General features: G+C 46.1%; 1 protein-coding gene across 1 annotated transcript in view; it reads right to left on the minus strand.

Annotated features, from left to right (window-relative positions):
• Positions 1 to 1,499: 1,499 nt before the first annotated feature.
• Positions 1,500 to 15,113, minus strand: part of tlcd3bb (TLC domain containing 3Bb) — a 34,044-nt gene continuing 20,430 nt past the window's right edge. The window contains exon 5 of the mRNA XM_039764939.1: positions 1,500 to 14,587. Coding sequence (XP_039620873.1) covers positions 14,246 to 14,587 — 342 coding nt within the window. The 3' untranslated portion in view covers positions 1,500 to 14,245. The remainder of the gene's footprint in view (positions 14,588 to 15,113) is intronic.

The following is a 15,113-nucleotide window of genomic DNA, read 5'->3' on the forward strand; positions in this document are numbered from 1 at the left end:
ACGGACACTGCCATGACGCGAGTCACCAACAGATGACCTCAGGGTCCTTCTGGGGTAAAAGAAAGTGGGGTTTCAGGATTTATCATCTCCATGCTAGGGAGAAGGTGAGGTGAGGTCATGAACCAACAGCTCCCCAAGACCGTCAGGGACTTCCTGAAGGACAATTGTGGCCAAGTTCATCTTTCCAGCTTTTGGTGATTCTCATTGAGACATGGCACTGGGCACAGACACTATTTGACTTCAGGGTCCTGCTGGGTCAAAGGACAGTGGGCTTTCATGATTTGTCTTCTTCAGACTGGAAAGAGGGTGAGGTGAGGGGATAAACGATGAGCTCCCCAACTCCTACAGGGGTTTCCTAAAGTGCAGATGGTAGAGGTGCCAAGCTTATCATGACATCCTTCTCAGTGAGAGAAGACACTGGGAACAGACACTGCCATGACGCGAGTCACCAACAGATGACCTCAGGGTCCTCCTGGGGTAAAATAAAGTGGGGTTTCAGGATTTATCATCTCCATGCTAGGGAGAAGGTGAGGTGAGGTCGTGAACCAACAGCTCCCCGAGACCTTCAGGGGCTTCCTGAAGGACAATTGTGGCCAAGTTCATCTTTCCAGCTTTTGGTGATTTTCAGTGAGACATGGCACTGGGCACAGACATTATTTGACTTCAGGGTCTTGCTGGGTCAAAGGACAGTGGGCTTTCATGATTTGTCTTCTTCAGACTGGAAAGAGAGTGAGGCGAGGGGATAAACGATGAGCTCCCCAACTCCTACAGGGGTTTCCTAAAGTGCAGATGGCAGAGGTGCCAAGCTTATCATGACATCCTTCTCAGTGAGTCAAGGCAATGGGCACAGACATTACCATGTCGTGAGTCACCAACATATGATCTAAGGGTGCTTCCGGGATAAAGATAAATGGGCTTTCAGAATTTGTCTTCATCATATTGAGAAGAAGGTGAGGTGAGGGGGTAAACCACCAGTTCCCAAACTGCTACAGGGGCTTGTTGAAGGACAAAAGTGGCCAAGCTCATCTTTCCAGCTTTTGGTGATTCTCAATGAAACATGGCACTGGGCACAGACACTGCCAACCGACGACCTTGAGGTTCTGTTGGGTTAAAGACAGACCGTCACGAGCACACATCTCCCTAACACACCACCTGTTCCTGGGCGGACTTCACCCCCCTAATCCCCCCGGATGATGAAATAACAGACAGAGGCAGGCTGAGTTTGCAGATTGGTTATTGAAATACAATCCCAGTTACAGGTACATACATTCTAGATGGGTACAGCATGTTACAGTAGATACATTCCATTCTCTCTGTCGCTCGGAAAGAATAATCTTTACAAGCAGCGTTAATGAAAGGCGCAGCCTTCTGGATCGAGATGTAAACGCGTAAAGAGCTTAAAAGGGTAGCGGTGGGCCGGGTGGGGGGCTTGTTTTTCTGCTTCCTTTTCCAATTTAGCTGCTGATCTTTTCTTCTGCTTGGCTGAATGTTGACATTTGTTTTTTTTTTTTTCTGTGATGCGATGAAATTGTGACCAAAAGGGGGCGCTTTGCTTTCTGGCTTGGGACCTGTAGCTAATTCAATTATTTGGGGTGGAGACGGGGAAGTGGTGGTGTTTTGGAGTGCAGTATCTGCACGCGTGTCCATCTCGTGCTTTTAAGTGCATCGCCCACCGCATGCAGGCCCCCGCAGCACAATGGCGGAAAAACAGCTGGGGACTTGGGACTCGCCAGCCAACTGGAAGATTTGGGTTCACCAGGCGGAATCCGTGCAGCTGCTGCTTGCTTTTCGCCCCCTCTAGGGAGCAGCCGACATGTTAAATTACGAGATTCTGCCTCGGGAAATATTCACAGTATTTTATATATACAGAAATTCACACATCATTTACAGAGTCGTTTATACAAGACGAGGCAGACCCGGAGGAGCGTTCTGTCCAGGCAGGCGCACGGTGAGACACTTCACCCAGTGGAACCAGCACCTCCAGTGCGATGGCGTCGTCACATTCAGTTGAGACCTCCGCTAGAGCCCGTTAGTCAAAAGTGTATGGGGGGAGTGGGACCTAGCCCCAGGGGAGGGGACCATTATACTGTCAGGTGACACCTGCCAGCCAATTGCAGCTGTGGAAATCCACTCTGACTCCAGCTACTGTGCCACGTTCATCTCAAAGTCGCCAAGCCGGCCTTGCAGAAGAGCAGACGAAACAGTCATCTTAGCCTAGATGACCTGAAAAACTCCAGCAGCCATCTCTGAATCGCCAATAAGGTCATTTTTTGCAAACAAATTAAAGGTGGCGGCCCCTCAGTGTGATCAGCCTGAGCTGTCTGAACCATGGCAGCCTTCAAGAACTTGACCCGCTCATTGGGTCATGCCAGTCCGGCCAATGCTGACCAGATCCTGCAGCCATTCCAGTTTGACCAGTTTCCAGTCACAATCTGCAGCATGGTTATGATAGGCTTCAGCAAGATGAATCAATTTAAGCCCCCCCCATATATACCCCCTTTTTAATGACCAGTCTGATTAGCTGAGGCTGCCCAAGTTAAAGCAGCTCTGCCAGAATGGTCAACTTAAACCAAATGAACATAACCTCCTCAGCACAGCCAGGATGACCAGCCTGAGCAGCTCCTTCAATCATCTTCAGCCAGGCTAACACTGGGAGACCCTTCTAGCTATTCCAGTATGATCAGATTTGCCAGTTTAGTCCAACCAGTTTCAGCAGCAATGGCACCATGATGAGCCAATTTAAGCTCCTTCATAATATGCCAAGTTCTGAATGACCACTTTGGGATCGGATTAGCTGAAGCAGCAATGCCAGAATGGGCAACTTAATCCTAACCAACTTAACCTTCTCAGCATGGCCAGGTTGACCATCTTGAGGAGACAATCCAAAATGACCCACCCGAGTAGGCCTTTTAATCACTTTCAGCCAGACTAACACTAGAAAACCCTTTAGCTATCCCATTATGGACAAATTCTCCTTTTGAGCCCAACCAGAGTTAGAAGCCATGCCAGCCTGACGGGACAGTTTAGGTCTCCTCACAAATGCCACTTTTAAATGTCCACTTTGGTATGATAAGTCTAATTAGATGAACTGACCAACTTAAAGCAGCTCTGCCAGAATGGACAACCTAAACCAAACAAAGATAAAGTTCTCACCAGAGCCAGGATGACCAGTTTGAGGAGAAAATTAGAAATGACCAGCCTTTAGCTATTCCAGTATGGTCAAATTCACCAGTCAAGAATGACCAATGTGAGGAGACCCTTCAGACATCTTCACCTGGACTAACCCTTTAGCTATTCCTGCTTCTCCAGTTTAGTTCAACCAGTTTCGGCAGCCATGCCAGCACGATGAGACAACTTAAGGTCCCTTAATGACCACTTTGAGATGACCAGCCAGTTTAGCTAAAGCAGCCTTCCTGAAACGCGGACTAACTTGAAAGCAGCTATGCTAGAATGGAACCAACCTAACCTTCTCAGTACAGCAAGGATGACCAGGGGACAATGCAGAATGAGCCACCTGAGCAGCCCCTCAGTCACGTTCAGTTGGACTATCACTAGCGGACTCTTCAGCTAATCCAGTATGGCCAAATTCTCCAGTTTAGTCCAACCAGTTTTAACAGACAGCATGATGGAAGAATTTAAGGTCCTTCATACACACCCGTTTTTAAATGACCAATCTTTTGGCAGCTATGCCAGAATGGTCAACTTAAGCCCAACTCAGCAATGACAGGATGACCAACTTGAGGAGACACCCTAAAATGACCCACCTGAGCAGGCCCATCAATCACTTCTAGGTGAGCCAACCCTGACAGATCCTTTAGCTATTCCAGTACGGCCAAATTCTCAGCCTAGTCCAACCAGTGTCAACAGTCATGCCGGCATGTTGAACTAATGCTTTATGTGTCATATAAGTGACCAATGTGGGATGGGATGACCATTCTTATGAACCGAAACAGTGCCAGCAGAATGGCTAAACTGTCTGCTTTAAGCAACCTGAGAAGACCGTTATGACATCTTCAGCTGGACTAACCCTGACAGACCCAATAGGCAGATGAGGAAAGAATTTAAGGTCCTTCATACACACCACCAATCGCTTTAGTTGAAGCTGACCAACTTTAAGCAGCTATGCCAGAATGGTCACCTTAAACCCCACTCAGTATTGCCAGGATGATCAATTTGAGGAGATGCTCTAAATGACCCACCTGAGTAGGCCCATCAATCACTTCTAGCTGGACCAATACTACTGACATGGGATGAGCATTCTAATTCTTAAACATCTTCACCTGCACTAACCCTGACAGACCGTTTAGCTATTCCAGTGCGGCCAGCTTCTCCAGGTTAGTCCAAACAGTTTCAACAGCCAGCATGATGACTGACCACTTGCTGACCACTCTGTTATGACCAGTCTGATTACTTGACAGCACAGACAGTAGGGTTGTGAAGGGTAGGACTTTTGGGACCTTCAAATCTTGCCTTGATGTTACATTAGACAATTCTGATGGACAAGCCTGTGGAGCTGAATGACCTGATCTCATCAAACTTATTCTTTAGTTCCCTTTAGTTTAGCCAGATTCTCCAGTTCACTCTGACCAGCTTCAGTAACTAGGTATGCCCCCTCGTTTACACCAGACTTGAACAGAGTGGCCAATCTGGGCAGCTGAAGCAGCAGCCACCTCACTAAGACCAAACTGACCGATAAAAAGCATCCATATCCAACATGGAAAATCTGACCACTTCAAGTAGCTTTCCATTATGACTGGTTGCAACAGCCACTGTGTTATGACCAACATCATGTAGCAATCACCCCATGAAGACCAAAAGTGACCAACAGAAAGCATCAGCTTTAATATGAGCCAATTGACCAATCCAAGTAGCCTTTACAATAAGGTAGCAGCCATTATGTTAAGACTAACATCATACAGTAATCTTCCCAGTATGACCAGTTCAAGTTACCACTCTAGTGTGTCCACCACAAGTAGATGACCAGTTAGAACATCCATGCCAGCCTGACAGTATATTCCAAAGAAGCCATGATAAACCCGACCTACTCAAGGAACCACCCTGGCCTGGCCAAATTGACCGTTTAAATGCCATCTTGACCGGCCCCACCAGTTTGTCCAGTAAGGACACAATTAAAGATTTTGCTCGAATTCCTTCTGCAAGCCATTTCTAGTGCCCCTGCTCAATTCTGTATTGACAGGCTTGTCCACCCGTCTATTTTTATTTCTGTTTGTTTGTCTCTTTCCTCGCCTGACAGTCTGGATATTTGTGACGTGCTAACCTTGAGATGATTTTCTGACAATGAGTGTGTAATGGAGTGCTATTATTAGTGCTGTGCTTATGCAGGGTGGTGCTGTTTGCGATGTACAGAAGTTTCAACTAACGACTCTGCCCGTCCACTTCATACCCACAAGCCTCGGCCCCTCCTAAGCCCCCCTTTGTTTTTTCACTGGTATATGTGTGCATTTAAAACATATCAGAAGATACACGCCAGCGTGCCCATGTCGGCAGTGGGCCCAGCCATAGCTACAGCGCACTACATTTCCGCCTGAAGACCATCTTTATTTATCCTTCCCACGATACCCCAGGGCCTGAGGGGGCAGAGCCACCAGACATATTTTGGCTTTGCACTTCATGTTTTTGTAAGCTGTTAGCCTGGTTTTTTTTTTTTTCTTCTTCTTCTTCTTGTTTTTCATTCAGTTTTTTCTCACTGAGAGTCGGGCAATCTGCCCAAACTTTGGCATATTTAAATTTCAACATTTCAGCTCGCTGTAGGGGGGCTCGACAAGAGAGAGAGAAAGTGAGCGAGAACAAACACACACACACACATACACACACCGCACGTAAACACAGGGAGACAGCTTTAGGGGGAATTGCTTGGCCAGGAGGACAATGTCCCCTAATTGTCATCTGCATCTCAATGAAGGAGTCAAAGCAGCCATTAGGGTCCTGCCCTTCGTCAGACCTGACTAAACACGTACTGTACAAACCAGCTACGCCTGCGTAGTCAAAGTCAGGGCTGCAGGGGGTGCCGACAGAAAACACAAGGCAGAAAACATCATGGATGAGATGCCAGTCCAAAGCAGCAGGGCACTTACACCCCAAGTTGGAGTGTGACACACCTACTGATCTTCTCTAAAGTTCATGAACACACCTAGACAGCCATCTGTTCATTCACACAAGAGTCCACTTGGAATTGTCGGAAGTCCTAACCTGTACGTCTCGGGAGGGCATGAGAGGAAAACTTGCATAGACTTGGGAAGAAATTGCAAAGTTCACACAGGCGTGGCATGGAAACCAAGATGGCTGGGCCCAGGAAGCCAAGCACTGCATCATCATGCTGCCCTGATTGACTATGCAAAGAAATGGAAAGTCTATTGGTTTTATAAGAATGGCAACAACTGTATGAACCAAAAATGCACAGTTATCAGCATTTTATACAACAAATGAAGTCCAGCATGGTGGTATTTTATATGGACTGGATTAGTAGCAATTAGGGTCCTAACCCTCCTCCTGACCTCACTAAAATGCTGAACCCGCTTACTCAAGTTCTGGATTTCAGGGTGTGAAGCCTATTGTAGCTACAATCCAGGATGAGGTGCCAGTGTCAGGAATGAGATGCCAGTTCATTGAAGAACAAACACACCCAAAGTCAGGTTCACACTCCAACCTGAGGTACGCCACACATACTGATCATCTCGAAATTTCCTTAACCAGGACCTTCAGACCTCAAAAGATGTACTTTCATTTTCGGTAAACCCTATCATAGTAACACCAAGGTCCATTTGGCTTTGGAAAAACATCTTTGGGGAAATTCACACAGATGTTGGGGGAGAAGGAGTGAGCTCCACAATAAAACAAATGGGCAAGGGAGTCACACCCATGAAGCAACAGCACTAACCATTCCATCACCATGCTGACCCTGATTTACATCCAGATGGAGATGAAAAGCCATTTTGTTGCGATCCAGAGCTTTTATGAGAATGGCCACAACTGCATGCATGTGTTTTATGCCAACAATCAAAGCCCAACAGGCCTGCACTTTAAACCAACTGCCATTCATACTATCAATTCATGACATCATGAAGGCCAGGCAGCAAAACGTGAAACCACACCATCTAGGGAACCAGCTCCAGAATCCAATAAGGATCTCATTACTGGCGTTTACTGATGATGTCGATAAAGCAGGAAGACCAGCCAGAAAATCTAAATAATTAGAACAAAAGAAATGGACACAATTAAAATTGCGATTGAGACACAGAAGAGAGATCAACACCAAAACTCAAGAATATGTGAAGCACCTAAGATCTGGTATGAGCTTCAGTGATGAAAGAAACAACAAATACCAAGGCATGGAGTTGAAGTGGAAACCTTGAGAACCTTTAAGGATCTGGGCGACATGTTGGGATACTTTAGCTATTGGCCAAGCAAGCAAGGGGCTGAATGGTCTCCTCTCGTTGGTCAAGTCTCTTATGTTCTTCCTATGTTCAGAATTTGAAAAAAAATCAAGTCAAATTTATTTTGTATGAGATTTGTGCAAGGTGCAAAACACAAAGCTCACTCTTAGAAGTTTTATTTTTAGACTTTTAGGGTGGAAACCGAAGAATATGTCTCCCTAAAAGTTATTATGAAGCCCAAATTGCTATCTCTGTCCTTGGAAGCTCTCCAACCCCAAAATGCTCTTCCATGGCTTCCTCCCTGCAGCTCCATGAGATCTTGTCGTCTGCATTCACATTTACACCACTCATTTGGGATTGCACTATTTGCGCTCACTTTTCCCATCTTTGTAAGACGATCCGAGCCAGGATCCTTCCTGGACTCGCCGGCAGCCCACCTTCCCAAGCTAATGGCTTTTACTTGTTGAGAAGCGGCTCCCAAGTGCTCCTACTTACTACGCCATACATACATGGAGATGAGGTGAAAATGTAATGATTCTTTTTGCAATGCTGTGGCGAGAAACTCCAGGTTTCAATTTAGTGTTAATCGTATCACTCATCACTATCGGGAGGGCAGATGAAGAAATCAATAGCAGCATCCCGGTTGCAGGAAAGCTGAACTGTATGTTAAATAAGACGTTCATGAGATAAAGCGAAATCCCTAAGGAGACTAAAGTAATGGTCTATAATAAGCTGTCGGACATGCGAGCATCGAGAGTGACTAATGGGGAAGTCAGATGGGGAAGGAGTTTGCTGATGTACCTCACCTCACTTCAGCCTTTGGGATGAAGGAGGAAACTCTCATGAAGCAGTGGCGAGAGTCCCCTTGTGTAGCCCAATGGAGTCTCAGGAATACTTTGGCCATACTGGTCAATTAAGCTTCACTTCAATGGGTTTCTCTCTCTCTCTCTCGCTCTCTCTCTCTCAGGCTTGGTATGGACCCCCATTACATTCAACCCACCCTTGAACGAATTTTGGTTACTGCACCTTTTGTTCTCGGAAATGAGCTCAGAGTGATGCCCCCACCTTTAACCTCCGGGATTTGAACTCAGGAACTTTGGATTGCAGAGACAGATGAATAGAGACTGAGCCATACTACCAAATGTCGGGCAATTTACATTTTTTGGGGGTGTGTTCAAAACTAGTAAAATGGGGGTTAGGGGGGGATCAGATCGGTGACAAAAATAGAAGTTGGGACAAACAAAACTCCAACTCCACAAACAGCATAAGATGAATTGGCTTCAAGAGAAGAGACCTTTGAGGGGCAGAGAATCGCCTGTGGTTGGAGGTTTTATTTTCCTTTTATCAAAGAGACGCCTGAGCTCCACCTTAATCCACAGGATCCACGTGTCATTTCCTTGAGTTTTTAAATACCACCTAATCCACTTTACTGGCTGACCAACTAAGCAACTCTTGTTGCTGGGTAAAGCAAATTGAAAATAACTGAACAACTACACCGAATAGCAATGCCTACCTAAGGAGTTCTTCACCACAGCTGCCCTCAGTGCCAGAAGCCGATTGTTCTACTAAGGTTACAAAGATGGTTCACCCAAAGGAAAAAAGTCAACAAGGACCGGGAGATGGAGAACTACGTGAAGTCCAATGAGGGCTAAAGTGGAATTAAGTGAAGCGGTCCGTGTAGGGCTAGATCCCTAGTAAAGGATCAAAAAGAAACTCATATTTGTATTCACTGGCCTTGAAATAATTTAAAATGATAGCAAAAAATCCTTATGTTTGAAATTTGTCAATCAATCAATCAACATTTGTCATTTCTACTTATCTGCAAGCTTCTCCTAGAGGGCTTAGGACCCCCAGCAAAGAGTCAAATATCAAAAATTGGATCATATCCGTGATCAGGAACCTCAATTTTACCGATCCCCATTTTCTCAAATGGTGAACCCCTGGGGTCGGTAGATGCTGCATGCACAACCTCAACTCCGTCTGATCATTTTTGCTGAAGACACTTGTTGAGGATGTCATTTCCTGAAACAAAATATGGTCCAAAAATGAGGGATGTTCAGGTCTAGAGAGACAAAAATAGGGACTAACCACCCAAAAATCCAACATCTTGCATAACTTGACATCACGCCAAGTTGCATGGCATATCAGGTGGAGGTTTTCTCGTAACCGTCAGGAGACACCGGACAGAAGAAAAACTGAGGCGACTCTTATGAACACAATTAACTAAAATATCAAAGCCCAAAACGTCAACCAAAAGTAAGTCATAAAGTCGCGAGTAAAAGAACTCGGCGACCTGAGGAACCTTTTCAGCCATCTCTAAATCTCACACAAGTACTTTCGTTGTTGTTGTTTTTTTTAAACCAGAAATTTCCCAACGTTCTAGTGCTTTCCAGGAAGTCGAAGCATTCCTTTCATTTCAAATCCTAAACCCTTGTGTCGCACTGAAAAGGAAGATGAAAGGGAAGCATGGAAAAAACATGGAGGGGGGTGCCAACCTCGTCTTACCCCTTCCACAAACATCAGAAGGTTCTTTCAACCTTATGGAGGCCTAAATTTTCCTAATCATGCTATACTGGGACGTTAAACTTTCCGAGATATTCCCTACATTTCCCTAACAGTAGCAGGAGCTGAAAGATGTCAAAGTGGGACTAAGAAAGATTTAGTGCCAGTGACAGACCTTTGCAGACAGCAGGCTGTGATGACACAGCGATATTATTTTAATCCACGGACAGCTGAGGATTTACCGTTTGTCAGAACAAAGCAGTAGCCAGATACAAATTTAGGCTAATTGGCTATAGCAGAAGCATCAGGCTTAGTCGGACAGGATGTAACATTTACAAGTATGAGGAGATGGCACTCAAGGACTTTAAGGACACCACAGAAAAGGGGGGTCACATATGGCCTCCAGGGCGAATCGGGAGATTTCCTTTCTGTCCAATCACAGGTGGGTTTCAGTATTACATCTGTTTAATCGAAACACACTGGTATGGCACCATAGGGGATGCAAAAAGGGAGCGTCATCCTCTAAACGACGTGCTTTGGGAACACCAGAGTTGCTTTAAAAGAGTAGCTGAGATAGGAAGTTTCTCTCAAAATGGAGCTTCAGGAAGCGCACGGTGCATCACAAAATGTGCCTGAATCTCTCCATACGAAATGCTAAGGGTTGACCCACTGTACCTTCACCCTTGGTCTCGGTTTTAATCTGGAGCTTAACACGTGATACGTGTAACACAACCCAGGAACTGGAGGCCTGGTCCTGCGCCTGGAAAACGGTGGCATGGCCACACGACAGGTCTAACGTGAGAACAACGGTAACTCAGATAGGCGAATTGCAAAGGCTGACAAATCGTTTTCATCGTGGACACAGGTCATGCACTCCGAGCGAAAATGAACGTTATAGCCAACTAAGTGATTGGAGGAGTGGATTTGATAAGAAAGGTGGTCAATAAAACAATGACGGACACCTTTAACGAAAAAAGTTACCGAGGGTCGTAACCAGAAAGGCAAATAATCTTACAACAAAGGCCTAATATGCAAGCAAAGGAAAGAGGTCCAGATATGGAGATTTTAGAAGGTAATACAGCGCCAAAACGTTTTCAGTGTTATATATATCAATAGCTTTGGACTAAGTGCTGACACCCCTGTCACCCGTATGACATCACATGAGGTGACTTCCAGGGCCACACCCCTGACATGAGATGACAGAACCTGACAAAACTCAGTAAATCCTCGCCATCCGTGGATTCTCTTTAGAGTCGTTTATCAAATTTCCATTACAAAAAGAGGGTTCGGAAAAACAAAAAACAAATTTATCACAAAGACAAATCATAACACCTGTTTTGTTTTATGTTTTGCATTGCTATATTCTGATTTTGTGGAGTGTTGTGTCTTTTTACATGTCACGGTAACCCAATTCTAACATTTAGTGTTTTGGCATTTTGTGTTTATCCGGTCATTGACATAATTATTCATCTTCCTGTGAAGTTTGTGCAGATTTGTGTAGCCATTGCTGTGTGGTTGTTAGGAGTGACATCATAGGTCACAGGTTGCTTGACATCACGGGTGAGGGTGTGGCTAAGGATCTGCACTGTTATCTCGAAGGTTGCCGGTTCAAATCCATTGTTAAATTCTACTCCATTGGACACCTTGAGAAAATCCCTCAACTTGAAAAATGTCTCCGGGGCTAAACAACAAAGGTCATGTGAAAAGATCATTTTCCCCTCAGGGATTAACAAAGTCTATCAAATCAAATAAAAGTCGGCCATTTTGGCTTCCTGATTGTCCAAGGCAACACCTGGGATGGACGGAGGAACGGTGACAGCCTGCTATGGGTAGAATGTCGCCTTTTACACGGGGTGGCAGCATCCAGTCTAGAGGAGCCCAGTATGGACACTTGCAGGGCTGCATGGGAGTTGTGGTGCTGTGGGGAGCTGTGGAATACTGACGACTCCAGGACTGTTGGGAATTCCTTCCCTGGGATGATAGATTGAGCACCAGAGGTACTCCCAGTCCTGGAGTTAAAATCGAGCCCTTCACTCAGTTTTGGGGGGTTTGAATCAGGAGGAAGTGGTTAAGACGTCATGGAAGATGATGGAGGAGAAACCTAATGCCTATTGTAAGTACTGAGGTGAAGAAACTGGAAACCTTGTGAAGGTGCTGTTGAATAAACGGCCGTTTGATTAAAGCCAGGACCGTGTTGTGAAGTTCTGTCAGGGGGTTTAGGGAGCTGCGACGACCCTGACAGGCCACCCACTTTTAATCACACTGACGGTAAGACCAGGCTACTTTTTCGCCTGCCACCCTATGGAAAACAAACATAATGATGTCTGTTGGTGCCACCGAAGTGAATCGGGCTCAGCAGCTTCTACTATGTAACGGTGTAAAGATCAGGAGGAGTGGGTTCAAGAGTAACACCAAAGCAAAAGAAAACTCCAGCATAGCTGTCTGGATGGTACCCACTGCTCTTGCATATCATATAAAGGAGGCTGGCATCAGGAAGGACGTCTTGTTTAATATTCTCAACATCTGAGGAGCAGACTACCAACCTAGATGAGCACAGAAGTAGTAAATGAAACCAGAAAAAGAAAGGGCGGGGGTCCCCTTGACTCAGAAATGTTGCATGCTATGGACTTAGGTGGACTTTAGCATTTTATCTTTGGTCTGTTGCCATTCGGGATCCTACTGCATTGGACTGAAAATCGCTCCGCTCTACAATAGCTGGCCCTGTGCTCTTATCTGATCCCAAACCCCATAAAAGGTCACGTGCAAAGACAATGGATGAAGTAAATCAAATCAAATAATAATGATAAAAAAAAATGAACATTTTTTGCTTTTCTCAATTTTAATTGGACACTTTGGAATATAATATGACGCATTGTGAACACAGAGGAGCCAAGCCTGAAACGGACCCGATCCATCCTGGCTGTAACAGCTGAGGGTTATCAACTGCCTTGAAACTGGAGCGTAATGAAGCGCTGGATGGCAAAGTCATGTTTCGTTGTTGTTAGGTTTCAGCATTCACCCACCTCGGATGATCGGTGGACATTTTAAAAGACCCCTTGACACACATGCCTGGTTCATGCAGGGGAGCTCAGTTGATGTCTCTGAAGCACGGCAGCCGCAACAGCGAAAAGCAAACAGCGTCAGTCGAAATTTGCAGTGGCGGCGGCGGCAGCAGCAGCACCTAAACTCGCGCTCGTCACTGCAGGGCGGCCAGCCCACCCATCACCATGGTGACCCCCTAGTCAACAGTCCTACTTTGCAATGGCCTGCATGCACGCACAAAAGAAAAAAAGAAAATAAAGAACAAAGCTTGAAAGAGCGTTGGGGGTTTTTATCTACGGGTCAAAAAACAGGACGGGACATCCCGTTTGGTGAGGGTTCTCCTCCTCCAATAGGGTTACGAGCATTGGGAGACACACACACACACACACACTCACACAAACTCCGCTTCATGTCCACTCGTGTTCTTCTTTGTGTTCTCATTTGCATTCCGCTCCCTACGTTTAGACACCACTGCTGCCACCAACACTTCCCTGCCTGGCGTTCATTAACAAATGACAAGAATCTCACAAGCGGGTCGAAGGGGACGGGTGGGGTGGGGGGGTCCAGTCAGACGAAACGGTGACCCACTTGTCAGGATTCAGCAGGCTCCTAGACTAGCCATCAAAAGTCAGTCAGTCAGTTAGCAAACAGAGCAAACACCTCAATGCGGGTCAAACTAACAATCAACTCCAAGTACTTCAGGTGTAAATATCATAAATAAATAAATAAATAAATAATCAATAAATAATAAATAAATAAAGAACTGAATTAATGTATGAATGGATCAAGAAATAAATAGTGAAGAAGACAAACCAACAGAGAAAAAGCTTCAGGCGGCAGCAGCTAAGAACGCCTTACCACGCCGTGATGCAGTTTGCCCTCCCAAAGAAAAATTCAATAAATGAACAAATACCTGTCTGTGCTAAGAAAAAGAAAAAGAAAAAGAACACAAATTGTTTGGGTTTTATCTCGGGGAATCTTCTGCTTCCTAAGGAACTTCCAGTGTGTCCCGGTTAGGTCTCAGTTTTAAGAGATGGACGATTCCCAGTTGCCCTCAAGCGGGTTGGTTTGTTGGTGTCTTTTAGGAGGGGTCACACTGGGAAGGAGAGAAAGAAACACGGGAGTGAGACGTGAAGAAGGAGGAGCCAATTTTGGGAAGGGCCAGACCGGAGCAGCTTTGTCATCCAATACCGTGAAGAACGCTAGTAATCCAGGAAGAGGTTTCACTTCCCTCATTATTAGTGCCCCCTGTTTGTAGGGGTAGAGGGGGAAGTGGGCAATTTCAAAGTCGGCTCCCGGAAATGGCCTCAGTTGTCCAGTCCCTGCTCCAGTGGGTAGCCTTCCTCGGATGCGTGTCCGTTCCTTACGTCCTCTTCACATTTCGTCCCTCGCTGCCGGAAGCTCCGCTTGAAGAGCCGGAAGGCACCACGGCAGATCAGAAAGAACCAGTAGACCTGGGGGGCCATGAGCAGGGCGGCCCCCAGGTTGAAATGGGCCGGGATGGCCAGAGGCACTCTGTACATCGGTAGCCCCACGTAGCGACCGTACACCCAGTACATGTAAGGGAAGAGCAGGATGCGGCACACGAAGAAGGTCATGAGCATCAGGGCACCGTTCACCTTGTGCAGGAGGGTGTGCTGCTTCTTGTACTGTCAGGAAGAAAACAGGAGGAGAGTTAACACAACGAGTTGGGTGGGCACTGCCATCCTTACCTGTGGGAACGTCGGCACCGAGAAAACGTTCTGGCCTTGCGCCAGTGGCCAGCTAATGCAGCACAGCATTTACTGCTTTAAATAAAAGAGCGCATCCCGCTGAGAGTTTAAATTAATACGCTTGTTACAAATTCATCCTACTTCCAATTTAAAGATAGCCGCACGGCTGCTAGGGGTCTTTCGCTTTTAGCCCTCCTGGAAGGGGGGTATTTTTAGAATGCCGCAGAATCTCTCAAGGGCACAGCCTTAATCCAAAGAAATCCCTTCAATGACATACATTTCATGTGGCCTAGCCATCGGGCCCACGGCCTGGCGCAGGAGAAGACCGAGTGTGACCGGTAGGGGTAGGGAATTTGAGGGTCTGCAGGAAAAGTTCACTTTTAATCCAGCTGAGCCCCTGCTAAATCGGAAGGGTGCACCTGGCGCAATCTGAAACTGAACACGGTCAACAACGGCCAAGGGC

Source organism: Polypterus senegalus, chromosome 10 (assembly GCF_016835505.1).
Source record: "Polypterus senegalus isolate Bchr_013 chromosome 10, ASM1683550v1, whole genome shotgun sequence".
Lineage (NCBI taxonomy): Eukaryota > Metazoa > Chordata > Cladistia > Polypteriformes > Polypteridae > Polypterus > Polypterus senegalus.